The sequence below is a fragment of the Aegilops tauschii genome, chromosome 7, assembly GCF_002575655.3.
Source record: "Aegilops tauschii subsp. strangulata cultivar AL8/78 chromosome 7, Aet v6.0, whole genome shotgun sequence".
NCBI classification, from domain to species: domain Eukaryota; kingdom Viridiplantae; phylum Streptophyta; class Magnoliopsida; order Poales; family Poaceae; genus Aegilops; species Aegilops tauschii.
Genome location: NC_053041.3, coordinates 613,404,846 through 613,416,804, shown reverse-complemented (window position 1 = coordinate 613,416,804; position 11,959 = coordinate 613,404,846). Strand labels below are relative to the sequence as shown.

The window sequence follows — 11,959 nt, the reverse complement described above, 5'->3', positions numbered from 1 at the left end:
CTGCCACTGTGGCGCTGGTGGCGGGAGGGGAATCCCAATGCCTCTGCTTCGGTTAGTGGTTTAGGTTAGGTTTCTTTAGTCGCTGCAAGTGCGGCGGTATGGCAGATGGCAACACTTCTTCTTCGAGTTTGTCTTACAGGCTTTGATCCTCGTCGAGTTCGACGGAGCTCCCACGTAAAATCCTGCCGTCTCCTGGGTTAGGGTTTCTCGTCACGTGGCGAGATTTGTTGTCAGGTGCTTCAGATCTTTTCAAGGGTTGAATGGCAACGACTACAACTTCAGGACGCTGATCCTTATGGGCACGTGCACGAAGACTTTCTGATTTTTATCAACAAAGTCAAGCCAGCTTCGGTATGGGAACAACGACAGGGACGCGTCAGCGACTCGTTCTGACGGTGATAATGGTCGTTTGGTGGTCCCGGAATCTTGATGTAGTAATTCTTATTATGGTTGAGATACTTTATACTTCTAGCCAATTTTTATAATAGATCTGATCATTTTCGCACTTCTTAATTGCGACTAACTAGCAAGAGACCATCAACAATCTCACCTACGAGGGCCAAGAACGAGCGGGGCAGCTCAAGAAAAAAAGAACCAGCGGGGGGAGAGGAGAGGACGGCCCGGCCGTGCTGTGCAGCACCGACGAGGGAGTAAATGCGCCTCACCTGACCTCACGGTCACGGACGGACCCAAACGCCGTCACTCTGCTCACCTCCAGCTCCCCAATCAAGCGAGGCAAAAGCCCTAGCCCGCGAGCTCCGCCGGCCGCCACTCCCTCCCTCCCCTCCCACGCACGAGCGGCGCGGCCTCCGTCGGTCCCCTCAATCGGGCCAGCGCAATGCCCCGGCGGCGGCCGAGGGCCGGGGAGAAGCGGATGGACGCCGCGATCGACCACTTCGCCGAGATGGGATACCGCAAAGCCGACGTCCGCCGCGTCGTCAACAAGCTCCTCAAGGTCTGCGCGCCCCCCCCCCCCCCCCCCCCCCCCCCCCCCCCCATCCCCCCATTTACCCGCTTCGCCGCCGAGAGAAACGGAGACGAACGCGAGAAAGGGCTGTCTTTTGGGTCCGGCGACCGGCGGAATCCTCTCAAAGATCGGCGCTTTGCTCATGCGTGAATGTCGCGGAGCAGAGGTGGCGCCTTATTTCCCGCGGTTAATTTTGTCAGCCGATTCGGAGTCAATGCCGATTCTTGCGATTATCTCGGCATTGTCTGGTTCCCCTGATATAACGGAACTAAACCGCCCAGGGATTGGATTGATCCCCTACATGTCACCAAATCCCCACCCAGGCCAGATCCCCTATCCACATTCTCGTTTGGTTCCCCAGAACCAATCCCCCTTCCTCAAAATTGGGCGAGAATGCTGCCACAGTATTATTTCTTACTGGTTCAACTTCAATGGACAAACAAGTCAGCATACATTTTTCATCAGCAAGCTAACATATGCAAGGTTACCTGAAATACAATTGTGTACAAGTTCTTTTTTTCTGGAAATCTGTGGAACTTGCCCATCACCAATCTCAACAATGCTAGCCAAGTTGGTGGATTGGCGCAAATGAGTACCTCTGTTCTGTTCATCCTGGACTTGGTTTTGTCGCAGCAATGCTGTTCCCACACCTCAAGGAATACCTGCACAAAAGTTAGAGACGTCAAAAAGCGCAAAGTGGTCCCAAGGATGCACGAGTGGATTTTCCAGAACATGCCAATTTAACATTTATTTGATATAAGTAGTGACAGCTGTTGTGGTTACATCAGAGATTTCAGTAAGTCAGTTCGCTGAAAGACAAGGCCACCTTTCAGTTATTATTATGTACATGTGGAATTAGTAATATAGAACAGTGGCGGAGGCACATATGCACATACTTAGCATGTTCAGCAAGTCATCTACACTACACAGATGCCGTTAGTGAAATAAAAGTAAAGCTAGAATCAGGTTTAAACCAATCAAATTGCAAACTGAAGCTTTGTCATTTAGCTAATAACTTCAGCAGAAGAACTGACCATTGCTAATAGTAGATACTATCTATGTCCTTCCCAGCTGATCGTTTTGACTTCCGGGTCTCCCTCGCTTCTTCAGTCAGCCTCTTCTCCTGGTTCAACCCCTTGAATGCGTCTTTCAGGTGAAGGCATCTCAAGTATTTGCCCCTCTTCATCATTGAAATCTTCTTCATCACCACTTTCTTTGTCTTCTTCCTCGTCATCGTCACTTGCTGAAGCTTCCCCCTTTTCATCCAGATCAGCCATCTTCCCTTTCTTCACTCTTTTCCTCCTTGCAAGACTTGAAACGTTGACCATCTTCCTCTTTGAGCGCACATCGCAAACTATGTCACGAATAAACTGAGATGGGCGACCTCCCTCATCTAGAAGTGATTCTGATTCACTCCTCGAGTTGTTCATCCAATCCATGGTTGGGTCTGCATCATCATATTAAGTAAGATCCATCATGTGAGCACATGGATCGACCTCCTTATCTTCTCGATAAGTCTCATTTTGCTGAAGGCGGGGCTGCAAGTTGTAACGTGTGTACACCAGCTTTGTCAGCTTAATGTAACTTTGCATATTTCTCACTTTGCTATGGATCAACCCGAAAGTATTCCAATTGCGCTCACACCATTCGATGACACACAATGAGACACAATTCGCATCGCATACTTCAGCAGCATGGGCACTTCTCCACCATATTGAGATCACCAAGTGTCTGCAAGATAGAAACACCATAAGTCAGCAAAAGAGAAGACACTACACCAATTCCCCAAAATTCTGTAGCTCACTTAACCTGGGCTAGATGTGCGTGCTGCGAGCTGTGCCATCACTCCGCCGAACTTTCCTGTATTGGCATTATAAAACACAAGTTCATCCATAGCCTTTGCTCCGGACTGTGGTGTAGCCGCCATCTTTGCTATTACACCTAGGAGTTTATTGATATAGGCTGGATCTTGGTCAAATGCAAATGAATAGTGTGATTCAGGATCAAAGACAGCAGCTACAAATGCAAAAATGTACATATTGGAATAGAAGCTACATGATAAATGAAGAAGAAGAGCTACATATTTGTCAACTAAGAGTTTCATCACAAAGGGGTTACCTGCAAGCATCAACGTGTCGCCGTACTTATGCTGAATCCTCGGGCCCACCTTACTCATGTAATTTTCAAATTCATATGTATCCTCGCCGAGTTGAGCTGTCAATTCCTGAACAGCGGTCATCATCCTTGCTTTAAGACCAGAAACGGTCACATCCTTCTGTTGATCAGCATACCGTAGTAGACTATATGTGGCTGCACTGTATCTAGGACCCTCTTGAGATCGTTCCACCATTCACTACTTGTCAGACATGCTTCTATATAGTCAAATTCTTCCTCAGTTTTCCAGTCACTATTTTCCCACTCATCTGACACCATCCATTGCCGAAACTTGTCTTTCTTATCATGTATCCTTTGCAGGGAAATAAAACAGTTGGGTGGTATTAGGATGGATCAACTCTCCACCAATCTTGTCTCCCATATCAGCATGCAGCCGGTTGTGATTGTAGAAGAAGCTACTAATCTTTTTCGCACTTTTGAGAACTCGAGCAACCTCATGAAATTTACCAATGTCCTTTAACATAAGGTTGATTGTATGAGCTGCACAAGGCTGCCAATATATCTCAGGGTGCTCTTTGACGAGATCTTTGCATGCCTTTTTGTAGTTCAAACCATTGTCCGTGACAATTTGGACAACCACCTTTGGGCCAATTTCATCGACAACAACCTTTCTTAATTTCCTTGAATATGAATTATGCATGAATACTGATGTTAAATATTGCATGACAAGGAATAGAGCATAAATATGACTGCAACACGAAGCATTTTCTTTACCTGAGTTCTGGATCGGACCAGTTGCATTGACAGTCTTGTGAAAGAACATGGCCCCATTGCAATAAACCATGAAGTTGATGATGCTCATGCCGGTAGGTCCTGTCCATGAGTCGCTCATGATAGTCACACCAAAACGATCCCAATCTTGCTTCATGTTCTCAACAAAAACCCTTATTTCCATGTAGTTGGCATCCAAATATATCCCATCAACTTCATATGCTGTAGGCAAGTGCTTTACTGCATGTAGCTCTTGTCTCAACATCAGCGCTGCTCGAAATGAAGCACAATTGATTTTCCGTCCAGGAATATCATTAGCGTGGAACCATTTGGCCCAAGCTCGACCAAGTTTTGCTGCATTTAGCTTTCGATTTGAGAAGTCAATCCTTGGCTGGCATCCCTTGGTTTTCTTTCCACTAGCAGGAGTCCTAGTACTACCATCTGCAGGACTAAGAGAGCTCTTACACTGAAGATATTGAGTTATCTTTCCAGTGGCAGGAGTTGTAGGACTAGACACAAGACTCGCCGTTGCTGCTGCCACTCCTGGACCCGACCTCAAATCTACTACCCATATTGATTTCTCCCTTTCCAACCTTACATGGTCCTCTTCATCACTAGCAGGATCAAGATCAATTATTGGACTTCCACCCATTTCCTATAGAAGCTCAAGTTCCAATCTTAGTTTGCCGGCTTGTACCTTTGACTTTTTCTGTTTGTAAACCAGCCAATCCTTCCTCATTGCAGCTTGTACCTCGGAGGGCACATTATAGCAGGCAACCACTGATCCTCCCAACCCACCTAGATGTCCCATTAGGCGGGTTGAGCCTCCACCCCGCCTCTTCAGGCCACAATAGTGACATGAAAATCCTTGCCTTCCATAATTCGCAGCATGGCTCCAGGTATCAGTAATATCCCCGGTGAAAATATACCATGCATTTTCATCACATCGTCAATAGAGCCATTGCACGAATTTCACATTTTACAAAAGACAGCAAGTTAATTTATCACAAAGAATATATAATGTCTTGCATGAACAACATACGCATTGTGCTCCACAATAATATGCATCATCGGCATAAACCACATGCTATCATACAACACCGCAAAGGCTTGGAATGTGATCAGAATAACAATTGACCATAGAAAACAACAAAGAACACAAGCTAATCAATGGCATAGGTAAATACACAAAAGTGCCAAAGAATCACAAGACATCTCTGCACAAACCATCTTAGATGTTTCATCATAGGTAATGTAAATACATGACAATCATTTTTTTTAGGATCACGAGTTATAGTTACTCAATGGTGTGATTACATTCAGCTAGCATCGATATTCAGGGACAGTTGCTACTATGATTTGGTCTCCGACACTTCTCGCCGTGGCCGCCAATTCTTGTGCAAGAGCATTGCATGTTCTTGTAAACACTATGACGCAGTGAGTAGCGAAGGCAGAGGCTTGATTAATGTCTGCCACCAGAGAGAAACACTTCGCTCGGTTCTGTCCTTTACAATGCAGTTCCTTGCCGACAGTAGCGCAGTCGATTTCCAAAGTGACCACCCCCCTATACAGTTTGCCAATTCCTTCGGACCAATTAATGCTGCCTCAGCTTCTGCTTCTTCTACAGACGAGCATTTGTTTAATTTCTGGCACACTGCAACAAAGACTTGACCACGGTGGTCTCTAGCAACTGCACCAATCCAGCTTTCCCCTGTCTTGGAAATGTAAGATGCATCTGTGTTTAGTTTAACATCCCTTTCGCTGTGCAGACCAATGATCGCTAGCAGGCGCTGTCGGATTGCTGGGCCTATGGGGATACAGAGACCAGCGACATTTATCTTTGTCAGTCGCATCACTGTACAGCGAATCATTTACGTCCTCCTCGTACCTGACTAAGAAATGCACAGCACTCAAAACCGTGTCCTTTCCATCACCATGTATAACATTGTTTCTCAGGTGCCAGGACTGCCAAAGAATCAAAAGGATTCTATTTCTGACAGTGTCAGATTTTGCATCAAGTAGCAATTGGAGCCCAAGCCTCCAGTGTTGGCGCCGCCGGCACGAAAGGAGATTTTCCATTGGCGATTTAGGTATAGATGTGAGGGCACGAGAGACATGTTAGTCATTCACGGGCCATGGGGGAGCTAGTTTTGGGCTTTGGCCCAATTTTTTGCCGCCAAAGGTGGCCCTGGCGGGAAATGACTTTGGAGGCCGAAATCGTTGAAATAATTTAACAAAAATGCTATATTTCAGTACTTTCTGAAATTAATGAAATTTCCGAAATTTCATTGAAATTGAAAACCATGGTCCTGATTAATTCGGCCTTTCTGTTTAGGATGTGTATGGGAAGGATGGGTGGCCGTTGCTGGAGGACAGTTGTTACTCCGTAGTGCAAGAAGCGCTCTTTGAGATGGAGGAGCAGGAGAAGTTGCAGCAGCAGCAGCAGCAGCAGCAGCAGCAGAATGAGGATGATGATGGTGATGATGAGGGGGAGGAAGCTCATCCGGTGAGGGCGCTCTCCACATACTCTCTTGTGTTTATCCATGTTAATTTCTGTGTGTGCCATTGGTACCAATTTATACCACTCTGCTACCTACAGACTAATATATTCAAGGCAGTGTTTCTCTAATTGGTAACTGTCATCCCACGCCAAAAAAATATAATATCTTGCTCAATAATACCTGTCATATGTACTAATTCCTCATCTTTGTTTGCTTTAAGGCATTTAGTTTGAGAAAAAGGTTGGTCCTAGTACATGGATGATAATATTACGAGGTTATGTCCACTGTTATAATTCCTCATCCTGTTTCTATGATTATAACTGAGTTGCCTCAGCATTATACTATTTCAAATGACTAAAATATGAATAGATATTGAGGAGTAAGTTGATGGAACGGCCATCCTAGGATTGAGACTCTCCCTTACATCAAGCATGCCCATGTTATATTACTCTTAACATGCCTTAGTTTGTGTTTGCACAGATTGAAGTGGGTACAAAGTAAAACGTTCTTATTTTCACTATTTATGAAATATTTGCAGGAGCCGCAGCAGGAGGACGTGGAGGAGGAGGCTCCGGTAAGCTCTCTCTCCATTTACTTTCCTGTGTTTGTTTTTTCACCTAAAAGCTGGTTTATTCATAAAAATGACAACAATGCCAGATGAAAGAAGTGGTCTGGTTGATGTCTTCCATCATTCCTTTGGGCTGACATAGTCGACTGATGAATTGGCATCATACATTTTAGCATTGCACTATGTAGTATTTTCTCAGTTGGTTTTGTAATACAACTTCAACATGTTGGCCATCAGTACTTCTGCAATAAGGAAACATTTATGGTGCACAAGCTGCTGTTACTTATGAAAAATTAGATTTACCTTTAAAACAAGACCTTGTTAAGAATGTCTAGTTGTGGTTACTTATTCCCTCCAGCAACAAATCCTATGCATACTGTCCAATTCTTACGTGGGGCTTTGGTTGGTAATGCAGCAGCAAGAAGTAGCAATAAAGGAGGAACCGTCAGAAGAGTTCATTCCCATTGCGATGGTTGTACCACCATCTGAGGCAGTGCTAGCAGTTGGGCAGACAGAGGAAGCGGAACCCCCGCTCATCGACCCACCTTCTCCCAGAGCTGCGTCGCCAGATCCGTTAGCTACAGGAACTAGGCGCAAAAGGCCCCCCTGCTACGGATGGATCTCCGAGTCCGAGAGCGACTCGGAATATGAGGAATATGTCGCACGTCGACAGCAGCGGGTGCAGGTCCCGGCCAAGTAGACGGGCTGTAAGTGAAGCCACTTAACAGGTGCTGTTTCTGTTATCCGGTCTTCGTTTGCTATCTTTAAAGTGAGTATTTGTTAGTAGCCAAATTTCTGTCAATAGTCAGTAAGTTCATACTGTTGTTACTGCTCTCATGCTTTTGATCAAATGAAGATACTCTAGGATTTACACTTGCTTGGTTAAGAACACAAACCTATCATAACATACGTTAAAAGGTGAAAGCAAAACTTTTATGACACTGACAGGAGTTGAAGATTGCCCTTGTTGGAAATGCTAGCTAACCATTGTTCTCTCGTTGTGACAGAGAGGGGGCTGATGCAAGGCGAAAGCAGGGGAACCGGCCTAACCTGCAGAATTAGTATAAGGCTAGTACTCTATATTGCTAGTATGGACTATGGAGTTGCAATGGCACCGTGGCTCTAGTTTGTATATATATATATACAAGTAAACCATGGACTCTGGAGCAGACGCTTTGAATGGCAGGTGCTGCTCCCATGGAGCATGTAAGAGCAGCATATATGGATGCTTCTGACTGTAATTAGGTAGTAATGTGTGCTAGGGTGGCTTGGCTTTTGACCACTATAAATCGTGGCCTTCTTGGATTGGCCTGGGTGAATGTGTCTGAATCAATGCAATGTGGTTTATGGTTTATCTATGCTTGAAAACGCTAGCTATTATTTTTCATGTGGTTCAATGTTTCCAATGCGGTGGGATTTTGGGGGCATATCTGTTGTTTTTGCTGGTGTTCTCTAAAAGTTGATTTCTGCCTACAGTATGTTAATTCCTTACTTTGTCTGGCCTGGTACATAAGACACTTTCTCATGGGCTCCTATACCATTTCCTTGATATGCTTCCATCATACTCCCTCCATCCCATAGTATAGGAGCGTTTTTACACTATGTGACGGAGGGAGTAATAAATACTTTTTGCTAGAAGTACCTTAAATTTTTGGAACCATCGGTTGCTTTTTTAGACGAGGCTGAAGGTGGGAACGGTGTGAGGAGGGCCGGCTACGGCATGGCTGAGCCGGGAGCGAGTCTGAAATTTGATGGGTGTGGGTCGGGGGTGTAGGTCGTCGGAAAATATTTTCACTGGGGAGGTTTAGAGGGATGGTTGGGGGCGGTGGCAACACGGCGATGAGGGGAGGGCTGTGTGGATGGCGTGAGGTTGAAGGTTGAGGATGATCTTGAGCAGCAGTAATGCATTTTCTCCTGATCTTTGATTTATTTTCTTTTGAGCAATCCTGATCTCTTCCTTTTTAGTTGAGCCATCCTGATCTTTGAATTAGATGGCCGGTCCTACGTGGCTTGGCCCATCCTTAAAAATTCGATCGAGCCCAGTCCGACACGGACCGAAATACTTCCTCCAGTCCTTTTTAGTTCGCATATAAGATTTCAGGTTTGCTATTTCACATCTAGATGTGAGATATTATCTCACCTCACATCTAACTCCCTCACCCTTAAGGACAAAACAAATCCATGGAAGAGTTTTTCAAAAAAAAAAAAAACAATCAAGGGTGAGAGAGTTAGATGTGAGATAATATCTCACATCTAGATGTGACATAGACAGACCCCATAAGATTTGTCTGAAGTCTAACCTTGTAAAGTTTGACCAATTTTATAGAAAAAATACAAACATTCACAATGTGAAATCATTATCATTAGATGCGTCGTGACTTAAATTTTCATATTGTATAACTTTAGCATTGTAGATATTTATATTTTTTCATATAAATATGGTCAAACTTTACGAAGTTTGACTTCATACAGAGTAAAAAGGACCGTGCGTTTTTCATAGCTGAAGCATTTCACTAAGTGTGCCTCTTCTTTTTAGATTACCGGACTTTAGGGAGCGCCATGCCGGGCAAGAGAGCCGCGGCCCTGCTCGAGCACTTTCCCGAGGAGATCATCGACATATGATACTCATCCGGTTGCCGCCCCGGGACATCGGCCGCTGCCGCGTCGTCTGCGCGTTGTGGCTAGCGTCACGTCCACGCCTAAATTTATGCTCGAACACCACGGCCGCCAGCCGTCGCTCCACATCGTCGATGGGGACGGGTGGCCTGCCAGTCACGTTGTCGTCCGTGGCCTCCTGGTTTCGAACACCGTAACGAGGTTTGTCTCCAATGCGCTTGTGATGGTTTCATCATCTTCTCTTGCGGAAGTTAATTCTACATTTGCAATCCAGTCATCCGCAAGCATGCTCTCCCGCCGCAGCCTCGGTTTGGGCTAGGCGTCCGCAACATCATAATTGGCTTTTACATGCACCGTCCAACTGGAGAATACAGGGTGCTTTGGGTCTCAGAGTCACAAAACTTGTCTGGATCATTATACGTCCTCACGGTTGGATCGGACAAGCCGAGGCACGTCAGAATCAGAATGCCAACAATCTTGTCGGCTTCCCTGGAATGGAAGTTACTGGGGTGAGAAGTCCCCTCCCCCCCTTGGCCCCGCGATGAAACCCTAGCTGCCAGTACTCCCCCCTCCTCCTCCCCCCCCCCCCCCCCCCCCCCCCCCCCCGCCGCCTGAGGAGGCCTCCGGCGAACTCCACGTGGCCACCAAGGACGGCGGCGGTGAGGATCTGGCTGTTACCGCACGGAGGGCTTCGGGCGGTGAGGCGGGGCCGTTCTTCTACAACGAGTGGTGTCGCAGGTGTTGCCCCTGTGTCTCCTCGGCCGCGTGGGCGGCGAGGGACGGCGGGAGTTGTCGCCGGTCGTACCGGGTGGTGTGTCCTCCTGGCTCGCGTCCGGATCTGAAGGCGGCCTCCCTCCCCCCTCCCCCCCCCCCCCCCCCCCCCGCAACGCTGCTTCACGCCGGATCTGGTCGTCGGTGGCCTTTGGTCACGGGCGCCGGTGATGGTGGACTGCCAGGAGTCGCGAACTTGGAACGGGAGAAACCCTTGGCTGGTTCTCTGGCCATGACGGCGGCGACACCGGCCTGTGCCGTTCCCCTCCTCGGAGGCATCGTCGAGGTTCAGTTCCTCTCCCTCCCGCTTCTTTCCCGGGAGAAATCCCTTGTCTTGCATAGACTTGACGGCAACGGCGCGGCGTGCGTCGCCTCCTTCCTGAAGGTGTCATCTTGTGCAAGGTGGGAGCGTGCAGTGGGGCATCGTGGTGGCTGCGTCTCCGGTGAGGGAGATGGAACATGGTGCTTTGTTTCTGAATTAGTGCAACTCGACATTCCTTATGATTTGTTCGGTTGCCGGTCAGCTTCTGCTTGATTGGCGTCATTGCCTTGGGCAAGGAGGGGATAGGGGTCCTCACTAGCAACTGCTCAATGCAGTGGCACGAACAGGGCTGATTTTTGCGGGCCTGTGCTAATTCCAATTATGGTGCTCCATCTCTTCTCTCTGTATGTTTGTTCAGTGACAGCTCCCTGGTGCCATTTTTGTTGGGGATCGTAGCATAATTTTAAAATTTTCCTACGCTCACCAAGATCCATCTATGGAGTATACTAGCAACGAGGGGAAAGGAGTGCATCTACATACCCTTGTAGATCGCGAGCGGAAGCGTTCCAATGAACGTGGATGACGGAGTCGTACTCGCCGTGATTCAAATCACCGATGACCGAGTGCCGAACGGACGGCACCTCCGCGTTCAACACACGTACGGTGCAGCGACGTCTCCTCCTTCTTGATCCAGCAAGGGGGAAGGAGAGGTTGATGGAGATCCAGCAGCACGACGGCGTGGTGGTGGATGTAGCGGGTCTCGGCAGGGCTTCGCCGAGCTTCTGCGAGAGGGAGAGGTGTAGCAGGGGAGGAGGGAGGCGCCCAAGGCTGTAATACTACTGCCCTCCCTCCCCCCCTTTATATAGGCCCCCTGGGAGGGGGGGGGGGGCGGCGGCCAGAACCAATCTGGATGGGGGGGGGGGGGCGGCGGCCAGGGGGGTAACTTACCCCCCAAGTCAAGTGGGGCGCCCCCCACCCTAGGGTTTCCAACCCTAGGCGCAGGGGGGAGGCCCATGGGGGGCGCCCCAGCCCACTATGGGCTGATTCCCTTCCCACTTCAGCCCATGGGGCCATCCGGGACAGGTGGCCCCACCCGGTGGACCCCCGGGACCCTTCCGGTGGTCCCGGTACAATACCGATAACCCTCGAAACTTTCCCGGTGGCCGAAACTGGACTTCCTATATATAATTCTTCACCTCCGGACCATTCCGGAACTCCTCGTGACGTCCGGGATCTCATCCGGGACTCCGAACAACTTTCGGGTTTCCGCATACTCATATCTCTACAACCCTAGCGTCACCGAACCTTAAGTGTGTAGACCCTACGGGTTCGGGAGACATGCAGACATAACCGAGACGCCTCTCCGGTCATTAACCAACAGCGGGATC

General features: G+C 48.0%; 1 protein-coding gene across 2 annotated transcripts; it reads left to right on the top strand.

The window, feature by feature from the left end:
- Positions 1–673: 673 nt before the first annotated feature.
- Positions 674–8,276, top strand: LOC109781589 (uncharacterized). 2 transcript variants are annotated; one of them, XM_020340180.3, is made up of 5 exons: positions 674–955; positions 6,189–6,359; positions 6,893–6,928; positions 7,341–7,650; positions 7,930–8,276. In XM_020340180.3, exons 1-4 carry the CDS (start codon positions 839–841, stop codon positions 7,620–7,622), a joined length of 606 nt encoding a protein of 201 aa, XP_020195769.1. In that variant the 5' UTR covers positions 674–838; the 3' UTR covers positions 7,623–7,650; positions 7,930–8,276. The 2 variants fall into 2 exon arrangements, with proteins under 2 accessions (XP_020195769.1, XP_020195768.1); XM_020340179.3 differs by having other exon boundaries at positions 7,338–7,650.
- The last annotated feature ends 3,683 nt before the right edge of the window (positions 8,277–11,959 follow it).